This window comes from Phaethon lepturus, unplaced genomic scaffold (assembly GCF_000687285.1).
Source record: "Phaethon lepturus isolate BGI_N335 unplaced genomic scaffold, ASM68728v1 scaffold9495, whole genome shotgun sequence".
NCBI classification, from domain to species: domain Eukaryota; kingdom Metazoa; phylum Chordata; class Aves; order Phaethontiformes; family Phaethontidae; genus Phaethon; species Phaethon lepturus.
This window is the reverse complement of record NW_010539918.1, coordinates 68,251-80,473: the sequence shown is the minus strand read 5'-3', so window position 1 is coordinate 80,473 and position 12,223 is coordinate 68,251. Positions and strand designations below refer to the sequence as shown.

Genomic DNA, 12,223 nt, shown 5'->3' with positions numbered 1-12,223 from the left:
GGGGTGGCCATCCCAGGCCCATGGATGTGGCTTCTGCTCTCCCGTTTGCTGGTTCATGCAGTATTTGCTCTAAGGCAAATCTCCATTCAGACATTAGGCAATTAGATAGCGATGCAGGTCAGAAGCAGACCGCTTTCTTCTAAGGTTTTGGACTTTTTAATAGTTGGAAATACTTTACTGAATTATTAGGAAAATGTAGATAATCTTGTGACAGATGCAGAACACAGTATTTGAAGATACAATCTGGACTAACTTGAAGTGTCTTTAATTTCAGTAGATTATTACATTTACAGTGGAAACGGACAGATCTTACAGAAAGCTGTAGGCAAAACTCATTGAGTGGCAGTAACATTTTAAAATTTTGTTCTTGGTAGTCATATCATTAAAAATCACCTTTGTATTGTCGTAGTATCAGGTTATCTGCCATCCCCTATCACCCACGGATGACTCTTCTGCTACAGCGATGTTCATCACCACCAGAGTTTATAACTCCTCCCAAGTCTTACTCTCTTCCAGCACTATAAGCGTGTGGCTCACACACTGGCCCTGAGCGTGGCACTGCAGCCCACTGAAGCAAGGAGTGCTCACCAGACCAGGGCACACACTGCCTGTGCAGAGCCCTCCATGGAGAGGGTGGAGTCCCTCTGGATAAAAATGATTAGAGCTGCCACTGACACCACGACAGTGGGGCTGTCTACATTGAAACTGGGTTATAAGGCTATTTTAACTAAAGTTGATTGCAAGAGTTTTCTGGAATGGTTATGGAAATGGAGAATCTTGTTAATTGACAGAACAATCTTGAAGTGTCCCACCACCTGGGAAGGAGCAAAAAGGGAACGTAGGTAAACCAGTGAATAATGTTTAGTTTGGAAATTTGTTTTCAATTGTCCATATCTGAAGCTGACATTTTGTGATTATGTACAATTAATACAGGTATACATGACTTTTTTCTCAGTTTTCTCAAATTGATATTTTCTCTTTTCGTTCTTTTACAGAAACAAGGGACAAAGCATGTGAGCCAATTGAAAGACTAGATACTTCTTTCCTCAATAATCAGGGTGAAATAGGTACTGTATTGATTAGAAAGACCTGCCATTTGTTTAATTTTTAGGATCTGGTTATCTTTTTTTACATAAACAATTGCTAATGTTAAAAATCAAGCCAAACATAAGAAAAAGTAGTCAAGAAATGTTCAACAGCAATTCAAGCAATTAGTCACTTGTCTTCCTCTAAATCCTGTGAACCTTCATTTGTCTCAAGGTGCTACCAAACATTTTTATATAGGTATTTTACATTTTTTAGCACCGCGGATCTGCTAATGTTTCTTTGACATATAGGACTTTGCATAAGATAGTAACCCTTCTACTTCTCATTTGAGCTGCTGGTTAGAAAAGCAGCTGGAAGTGGAAAGAACCTCTTATAATAAATTATTTGTCCCAACTGTAAAATTCTGGTTGACTTTACAGAGGCCAAGGTTTTATGTTCAAAATCAAACTGATTAAAATATAAAAATATTTGATGCAGAGTAGGCCCTATATGTTTCACAAATAAATACATTAGCATATATACATTAGACATAGTTTAGTGATGTATGACCTAGGCAGAGTAGATAGGATGGCAAAAATCGATGAACTGATATTAATCTACAACTGTTTATCTTTTTGTTATAGGACTTAAATTGTTTAGCATTACTGAAATATAACTATGTATGTCCTTGATATTATCAGCTGCTTCATTTCCTCTTTCCAACAGTCATTGACAATGCAGATGGCTCACGTTACAATGCAGATGGTACACGTCATAGCGGAGAGTCTTCAACCTCAGGTGCAGATGATGAAAACGTAGGTAGTGGATCAACACATGACACAACTCCCATGGATACCTCCATCAGGAGATCCAGCCCCTCATATTATGGAAGTGCTACTCCAGCATCACAGCTGCCAGATCATTCTTCTGGAGGAGGTGAAAAAGAAATTCCTAGAAAACATTCTGGTAAGGACAGTAAATTGCCACTATATCCTCTTTAAAATAACTGAGCAAAGGAATACATTTGCTAGTTAAAGTACATCATGAGGCAATGAGAAGCACCATCTCTACTTTGTATCCTGGAGAAATAAAAGGAGAATGTGTATCTGATAGAAAACAGAAGCATTCTGAATTTCTAAGGATTTTTTTGATTGCACAGGAGTACAAAGCATCCACACATCAGCATAGTTTCCCACATAAACTTTCCCAGGATGTTGAGAATACATGGTTCTAAGAATTTGCTCTTGTTCTTATTAAAATATTTATTTCATTAAAGGCTCAAAAACATATCTAGCAATGAACACAAAAAGGTTAGTGAGGCTGAGGATATGGGTATATAGAGATAAGGATAACGTTCTTATCTGTTCTCTAAAAAGATGAATTGACATTAAGTAATAACAAGGAGGAGTTTACAGTACAAGTGATTTCTCTTTGCACAATACAGGGATTTTTTTAGGACATCTTCTTAATACAGCTTATTAAAGAATACACAGAGATATAAAAATGTCAAATTAAAATGTTATTAATATCTTCTTCCTTTAGGTGGTAAAGCCAAGTTCTATTTTCATTAAGCCCTACCAAATACAAATGCCATACTCATTTCTAGGGCATTCTGCAGGGTGGAAAATTAATTAATTATAGTGCCTTTCCTGTATGTTGCTTTCCTGTGAAAGTGTCATGTTTTTTAGTTCCTCTTTTTTGTTGCTTGTGTGGCTAAAATTATCAGAGGTCTGAAAGACTAGCTCCCATTGAATCTAAGGGATACAGATATAATACAGATAAGTACAGTAAAGTTTACTGTGTGATCTCTGACTACAAGCTTTTTATGAAATCACCACTAACTTACCTATGAAGGAACCAGCAGTTTGCATCATTATCCTTAACAAATACTGAAATAAAAAAAAATAATTCAGCAGAAGCATTAGGATTATAAAATGACTTTTCACTGCTGGTATACTCATGACATGTTATGCTTGTTTTTCCATGTAGCTAGCATCATGAAAGGTAAAACCTAACATTCTCTTCCTAAGGAACTAGGATGAGAGCAATTCTCGAAGGTATATGCCATGTGTTTCAATTGCTTTCCATGACAACTCTTATAAATTCTGCTTACATGAGAGTTTACAGTTTTGGACTAAATCTCAGAATATATCTCAGTAAAGAGGGGAATACAAATAACTTCACCCATTGCTCTAGAATCCCCATCCTGTTGGAGTGGGTCCAAAGGAGGGTCACAAAAAAGATCAGAAAGATGGAACACCTCTTCTATGATGGCTGAGAGAGTTGGGTTATTCAGCCTAGAGAAGGCTCTGGGGAGACCTTACTACAGCATTTCAGTGCTTAAAGGGGTCTTATAAGATGGGGACAGACATTTTAGCAGGGCCTGTTGTGATAGGACAAGGGGTAACAGTTTTAAACTAAAAGATTTGGACTAGATAATAAGGAATAAATTTTCACAATGTGGGTGATGAAACACTGTCACAGGTTTCCCAGAGAGGTGGTAGGTGCCCATCCCTGGAATCATTCAAGGTCAGGTTGGATGGGGCTCTGAGGGACCTGATCTAATTGAAGATGTCCCTGCTCATTGCAGGGGGATTGGACTAGATGACCTTGAAAGGACCCTTCCAATGCAAACTGTTCTATGATTATATGGTATACATGTACAATTAGAGCTTGAACCACATGAACAGATCATTGCCAGAATGTTCATTATCACTGTAATACATACTCCTCTTGAAATAATCTGTTTTGGTGATATCCCTACTATGTTAGTAAAGTAAGGCTATTTGAGGTTGAATTATATGAAGAACCTAGTCTGTATCTTTCTTCCTCTTGGACCAGTAAATGAAGGAATGAAGCTAGCAGCACAGAATAATTGAAGTAGTTATGAGTACTGAGTTGCCATTCAGCTAATAGTAATGATTCATCCATCACCATACAGATGATGAAGTTTCTCCTGTATCACCTGACATCTCTTTGGTGACGGCAGCTGATGATTCCCCTGAAAAAGATGGTGGACAGTATCCTGCGAGTACTAGTAAGATTCATGTATTATAATAACTATATCAAATATAGATTGCATTAAAACTGCTTTCTTCTTCCAGCAGGGTGTTCTGGTAAGTGGTGAAGTATACATCATCTCAGTTTTGGAAAGGCATTGAAAGACAGTACTTTCCAGGCTGGTTAAGTCAGAAATAAACTTCACTCTCTGAGACAAGGGGAGCAAAAACATTTACTGTATGTTTACGTCAATGCTTATACATCAGTTCAGAAAGATTGTTGGTTTGTGTTTCCCACTGCTTTTTTATCACACCTGTTTATGCTATGAGGCACCACAAATTAGCGCAACCAACTATCACTCGAATTTATTTCTGAGGTAGAAAAGGACATTTTTGACAATTTGTGATGAAAGTGTGTGTGTTTCTAATATGTTTGTGGTTATGAATGTGGGTAATCCACATCAAAACCATGGCCTTACTCACCAAAGCACTGCTTTAAGTGGCAGTTCCAATTGCCAAGCCACTTGCGTACTGCAAAAACTGATTTCATCTTTGTTGTTTGCAAAATGCATGAGAAAAAACTGGAGCCTGTGGTGGCTCCACAGGCTTTGAGGGCTCAAAAGAACAGTAGTGATTTTCTCTGCTTTGTCCTTAAACAGCTGTAATGAATGGGAAAACTGCTTGTGATGTTTGTATCAAATATGTAGTGCACAGCTGCTACAGCAAATAAAAAACTTTTAAAGTCATCTTACACATTTTAAAGTGGAACTGTACATATCTAGTTCTTAAGTTTAGAGTGATAAAGATCTTTGCCCCAGAAAATAAAGTGAACCTAAAGGGAGACCATTTTAATTATACAGAGGAGATCTACAGAGGTGTCTTATAGTAAAGATTGAACTGCTAGAAATGAGTTTCTTCCTTCTGACTCTTTTTTGCCACCATGGAAGCCTGTGATAGTGAGGAATTTGCTTAATTGTTTGTTGGTTGCTGATAGATGGTCAAATGGTCTATGTGACTTGGAGGGACAGTGCCCTTGTTACTGGTTTTAGTTATCATAGGATAGAATAAGGATGACTGTATGTTTTACACAGTTAGCAAAAGCTTTACTGAAAGGCAGAAATCATTCAACTAAGCATTTTGTCTCACAGGATGTGAAGGTTAGTAAAACTTTATAACTACATAGATTGAAAAAAGAAATATGTTGATATTCCTCCAAGCCTTGAAAGCAAGTAGAGAATTTTCTGGTGCTTGTTTCAAGTGAAATATTTTGCTACACAGTATGGCCTGTAAGCGGGGGGAATCCTGCCTGGTAACAGCAGGGACTTTGTCTGGTTGACTCGGGTGGTAATTTTTCCTTCATATTTATTTGCTTTTGTATGCGTGTGTGACTTAGTGCTTCCTTGTACAGACGATTCTGTACCCATTGCAAAAACATGTGCATTGTTTCTAGGCAAGAAAGATTTCGGTTTTACTTACACTACTTGATTATCTAATATATTGATCCTAAATACGTATGTCCCTTCCTGTTGCTAACAGTTCTATCTCATGGGCATGACTATTTTACAGAGGGAAAACTAGAGGTACTTAAGATTTTAAAAGATAAAAATAGCTATAGAGCTATGTAACCAAAGGTGTCAATACTGATATATGTGTATCACAGAAGTGATAGCATTGTTATGACTGCTTATTGGTTTAGGGTTGATAGATTTATTCTCTGGAAAAAAAAAAGATTATGAAAGTACTGCACCTGGACTTTTCTGATAGCTTTAGCTATTACTCAGCAACATCACTTTAAAGCCAAACAGACCTATTTCATTTAATTTTACTGCATTACAAATGAATGAGTAATTTAGCATTCCTTTCAGAAATTAAGTGTAAGTTATGCATCTCCTTGAAGAAGTTATCAAATATTCAGTAGCATAGGAGAAAGTTACATAGATAACAAACAAAAAAGAAGATAAAGCCATGCCCCAGTGTCTGCTATTTGCATTGTGCAACAGTACAGGCTCGTTGGAATATCCCCGGCCACAGTTGAATTTCCCAGAGAAAAGTCCCAGACAACAAAGTAGAAAATTAAGAAATAAGTCAAGAAATCTATTTGGCATATATCTTCAGACAGGTGGCTAAAAATATATCTATCTAATTCTATAGTGTGTGAAAGTGAGAAACAAAACTGGTGACTCTCCATCTATACTACACACCATTTGTAAACTTTTGGTGAAAAGGCATCTAGCTTGATCAAAACACTTCTTTGCTATGGGTTTGAAGTGAGTGATTGCCACAGCTCCTTGTTCTTCATATGATTCCCTTTCATTATTGCTCTGGCTTTGGACATTATTGGTGATGTTCTTCGTAAGTTCACAGTACAGATTAATACACTGCCAGCACTCTACCATTGACTTTCTCTTCTGGCTGAAATGAGTTTTTCTCTTTGTTATTAATAAGTTATGATTCATCTGTAGATGAGCCATGTATCAGATGTCAAAAAATGCTAATCGATGAGACACTTCCCTAAGTTATCAGAGCTAGTTACTCAAACAGTAACTGCAACTGCTTTTGTTCATCCATATATAATAGACATCTTTATGATCTGGTGGATTTTCCTTTTATTTGGTTTGGAGCAGTCCCTGAAAAAAATCTCACCAATGAAAAAAGTCTTACGTCCATACTTCAGCTAATCTGACAGTAAAGCATCTGCATTGGTATTTTGTATGTGGAAGGAAGACAAGAATATATATTCATCACTTAAGAAAATGAGCTGTGGAAAGTAGGTAGACGTGAGATCACTTTGCTGCAATTACAGCAAGTCAGATGGCAATTATTTAGTTATTTCGTTATTGTCTTGTTAAGCAATTTTTTGGCATTACCATTTTGTTCACAGTTCCATCCCAAAGCTCCAAATCTGAGACTACCTGGGTTTTGATGGTCCATTGCTGAGAGATCAGATTTTAAATGTCCAGGTTTCCCATTTTCTGACACCAATGTCGGAGTAGTACTAGTAGTAGTAATTTTAGGGAGCAATTAGTGACTGTGGGAAGAGACAATATTTATTCAGTCAAGGACAGCATCTCAGAAAGGCAAAATCTGTTAGGTTTTGCTGCCAAAATAGCTACACTTTGAAAAAATGCAGTTCTGAGTTTAAGACTGTACACTTTGTACACTTTGCAGCTTACAGATAAGCAAAACATAACTACTGCAGACTGAAGAACATCAGTTTATCCTGTTTGATCATTAGAACTTTGATTCCTAGGTCTTGCATTTTTCAATGCTTTCATATATTGTTCAAAATTTATCAAAAGTATTTTCTTTGATGTTAGTCTTCAAGGTATGTTTCTAAATTAATTATTTAAAGATTTTTTTCTGAATGAAAAAGAGTACATGATATCTTTTCTTCATCTTCATGAAATAGAAGTAAGATAGTCTAAATGCTGATAAAAATATTGCTTGTGAGGATTTTCCAGAATAAAAATATTTCCAGAGAAACATTTTGAAGTAGATTTTGCTTTCTTTTGGTGAATACATGTATGACTTGAAGCACAGCTCTTCTTGCAAACCCTACTTCTCAGCTTATTGATGAATAACTTTCTGAGCAAGGAGAAAGGTTAAACTATCAACTTGAGGGATTTTGGTTTCTATGGTGTGCATGCTTCTATTAGCTTTCAATGCTTTTTGTCAAAATATCGGGGTGTATTTCACATAGAGTACATACTTTGATTTGTCACACCTAAAAATGCTATGCAGAATTCATTGACTTTACTGGACTTTGAGAGCTGGTAACACTATCTTACACTTCAGTAGAATGTTTCAAACTTCACTTACATTGGATATTTTTGCTGTTGGAGGAATGTAATGATACCATGGGTTCATACATTTGCCTTGCACTCACATTGATCTCAGTGGCGTGAGCATGCTCAGGGTGCTGGTGCTGGTGCACTTGACTTAACTGGAGGAAAAGTCCTTCTCAAGAAATAATAACAAGATCTTGGTTGAATGAACCATGTCCTAACAGCTCCAGGGCCTCATCATGACAACGTGGAGAAAGCCATCACCCAGTCTCTGTGGAATCCATTCTCAAACCACTGGTGGTGGTCAAATCCTGGAGAGAAGACGCAAGAACCCATGCAAGCAACCAAGGGTAAAGAATGTCATGCTAAGAGGGCGCTTTGATTAGGGGATTAATAACCAGAGTGCCAGGGCAGCAAACTTCAGAAGCATGAAGTGGAGAGGGGCTGAATGTGTGGTATATGATTAGTGCTGTGTATGCTGTATATGCATACCATATAGAGTATGGTTAGTGCTGTGAGCATGCATAGTGCACTGAAATGGAGCCAAGAGCCACGTTGGGGCAGCTTCAGCAGGGCCATGGCAGAGTGATGAATCCCTTGTGGGTGGAAGGACCAGCAGGAGATATGGACTATGGGAAGGACGGTGCTGTGTACTCTCCCCTGTGATTGTAAGACTGCATGTAGGGGAGACAGGAAAGCGTAACTGCTGTCAGCAGAAGACCTTGTGGGTTAGGGCTTCATGGGAGATTTAACATCATCACAGCAGATGTGACCTCAAGTGGCAATGGTTCAGATGATGAAGACTCTTCAGAGGAGACGATTTACACAACAGCGTTTCCAGGCTGGGACAGAAGTGTGACCAAGGACGAGTATGCTCCAAGTACTAGTAAGGAACTTCCTTTCTCTTTGGATGGTTTCTTTCTTCTTTTTCCTGTCCTACCCGATGTTCCTTCTCCTTTGCCACACATATAATGTGGAAAATTAGATGCTCTTCTCATCAACTGTTCCTTTAGAAATCTTTCTTTTGTGATTGGAAAAATCATATGAGGTCCATACTGATAGAATGAATCTCTCTTCCATCACTTAAAATTAACTTCTCAGTTTCATGCCTATTTGAATGCATGCATTCACTCATGATTTTCCAAGAAAAAAAAGTTTGTCATTTTTCTGTTGTTTTCTTTTTTGGGGAAAACTGTTAAAATAATTCCAGTTCATGTTATTTATAATCTACATCTATACAACAGCAGACTTCCTGTCTGTGGAAGAAGATGTTCAGACACAATGTGGGGAGGCCAAACCTCAAGTGCACTTTTCATTGGGAAGTGTCATCAAAACAGACTCATATTTGCTACCTTCCACACTCTTCCCATGCACTCTTCTAACATCATCTCATTTGTTTTGTGACCTCAGATGTTTAGGCATGATCCAGTACCACAACTCAGATATCATAATACATAGACTTATTTTCCTGATAGTAATTGTCTCACAGTGATCTTCTGATAGCTCTTTTTTAACTAAAAAAGCCATCCATACCAAAAATAATTTTTGTTTTTTTCAAAACCAGAAAACCAACAAATATGAGGATTAAAACCAAATGCTGTGTGTCACTGAGGCACACAGTCTGCTACTTGGCCTTATTCCCAGGAATATTCCCAGCCCTGGGGTTTTTTTCGGTATAAATATTGCTATTAATGACTATACTCTAACGTTCTTACTTGTACAAAGATAATAACCTGTTCCCTTTTTGTAATTTAATTTAATTTAAACATGTCTTAATGTGTCTTTTGTCTGTGCACTTATTTAGTCAGTAGTGTTTATAAATCACTCTGTATAAGCTTTTTTTTTCTGAAGATAGTGGAGTATTTGGGTTTTTTCAGCAGTGGTCTTCATTTTTAGAAGAAAATACAAAATGAGCAAGCCATATTGCTGTGGGATTTTTTATTCTTTTGCCTAAGTTTGGTGTATTTCTGGTGTTAATTTATTTATCTTTGAGACTCTGCATTGGTGACTTATTCCACATGGCATATTGCATTCCAGCTACCTTCTATGGCCTAGTGGTATGTGCATGCTCCATGAGTGAAAATGTCTCTGATCATAGACTCTTGTGGAAGTTTTCTCTCTTCTTCTTGACTAATATTGGCTTCCTGGTGGCTGTCAAGGTGCTTTCGTTTTGTTGCTGACCTTAGCTTTTGAGCTCAGTGGTGGAAACATGAATCTGAGTACTTAGCAAGCATGTTTTACAAGTATTCAAACATCTACCATATTCTTTAGGTCCAGAATTATTCTTCAAACTTGAGTTTAGTTGTCTATAACTGCTGTAATGGTTTTGCACTACTTCTGCTATACATTATTCTTCTATTGCTTCTTTTCCCCATTCTTCTTGGGAAACTTTGCATCTGTCCAATGCAAAGAAAAGAACGACTGGTTTGATGCAAAGGGACTTGATAAGAAGAGTAGAGAGACTGTGGTTAAGCTGTGCATGAACATCCATTTTCCATCACCTTTATGGCACACACTAACAGTAGAGTAATAGTGGTAGATGTAGAGCATGGTCAGTGTTGAATCCTCCATTATCCTAACAGCTGTGAACTCGCAACATGAAACACTTCTGGAAATCTCCACACAAGATCATTGGGACCCCGCCTATACAGATGAAGAGGAGCAGTATCCTAGCTCTGCTGGCAGGGGTAAAGCAATTAAGCATTTTAGATAATATTCATATTTGTGACATAATCCAGTGAAGTATAACACTGTTATGCTGCAGCTGGTTGTAATTCCCATAACATTGGCTTCAGTTCAGTATAATACCTTTATATTACTTGTGCTAGAGCCCTCAGAGGTGGCCTCTATAATATTCATCTATCTTTCCAAGTCTATCTTTTGCATCTAATCTGCATTACTTGCCACTTTTTCTCATGTGTCTGGGATTTTTAAACTTGCGTTGCCAGTAGTGTAATAAAATAAGCAGATTGTGACATTTGGTGATCCACCTTGATGAGAAAAAAAAAATCCCATTTTTCCACTTCAAAATTTCTATTGTAAAATATGAAGACAAAAGACAAAAAAGAGAGGTAGTGATTCAAATACATGAAACTGTGCTACAAAAGGTAATATACTACCTCCAGATGAAAGTGAACATTTTGCTACAAGTGTTAGTGCCAGTAGGCAACTGAGATACAGAAAGTGTACTCATGCTCTTCAAGACGAAAAACCTCTGTAGGCAAAGGCTTACAGGGTGCATTCTCCAGCTATTCTGCTGTGTACCTAAACAGTTTGCAGCTAAAATTTTTTGAAAAGCATAGTTGGATATGAGCTTCATTTTTAGGATGTTTTGGCTATAATGCACAACAGATTGTACAATTAGATTGTACTGAAAAGAAATACATTTCACTGGGACTTGTGAAAACCTTCTTATCCCTCTGTAAAAACAAGCATTTTCTACATCCTGTGGTAGTTCTTTGGATTTATACAATCTGCCTCCAATAGCTAGATACCTGTCTTTCTGGTTCCAAGATTGTTTTGAACTGTGAAAGTTTATACAACTGGCTTCAGAACAGGTTCTATAATCACACAGAAACAATTTTTATGATAACTTTCTTTTAGTTCTGAAGTATTGTTAGGTCAGTTGTATTCATACTTTAGTTAATTTTAACTTTTATTTTACAAGATATTCTATATGTATTTGGATTAATTACAAAAATAATGAATTACATTTGCATGAGTGCCCTCTTTATGAACGTTTCATTGCCTGAATGTGAAGATAAATATTCTTCCAGTTTTGCTTTTTCTGGGCAATAGTGTAGGTTTCTCTAGCTGGTGACTTATGGCATATGTAACAGGTCCAGCTCATTCTTTGCATGCTCTAATTAAAGACCTTTGCTTTACCCTTAATATATCACTCATGAAAATGTTTGATACCTAAGGCAAATATATTTCAACATTAGTTCTAATGCTCATCTTAGTGTTACAGGTATTCTTTTTTTCTGGTGTATCTTAGCCTTTTAACATTCATTAGAAAACCTCCTGTGGTGGTTGGTACTTCAGGTGATTTCTGACTGCATCTTCTGCTATGCAAACAACAGCAAATTCAAGAGTGAGCAATGAATTTATTTTATTAGTAAGAGTTTTAATCTTTACTGAAATAAAAAAATGTATGATTTTCAACTTCATTCATCCAGTCCCAGAAGAAATTACAATATCCTTGGAGAAATTTTCCTTGTAATTCTGTAATTGAGATATTAACATAAAAGAGAAAGTTCATAATCTTTTTCACTTTTACAAACCCAGAATACACAGAGTTAACAGTTAAGTTAGTATTAACAAGCAAGAACTAGAGATGCAAGCTGTTGTTTCTGTGTATTCTTCCACTGCTTCTCCAATAGCTTTACTCTGCCATTGGTCATTGGGATACTT

At 37.0% G+C, this 12,223-nt stretch overlaps 1 protein-coding gene across 1 annotated transcript in view; it reads left to right on the top strand.

Annotated features, from left to right (window-relative positions):
- Positions 1–12,223, top strand: part of CD44 (CD44 molecule (Indian blood group)) — a 57,427-nt gene that overhangs the window by 28,771 nt on the left and 16,433 nt on the right. The window contains exons 4-6 of the mRNA XM_010287277.1: positions 996–1,067; positions 1,753–1,992; positions 3,968–4,063. Coding sequence (XP_010285579.1) covers positions 996–1,067; positions 1,753–1,992; positions 3,968–4,063 — 408 coding nt within the window. The remainder of the gene's footprint in view (positions 1–995; positions 1,068–1,752; positions 1,993–3,967; positions 4,064–12,223) is intronic.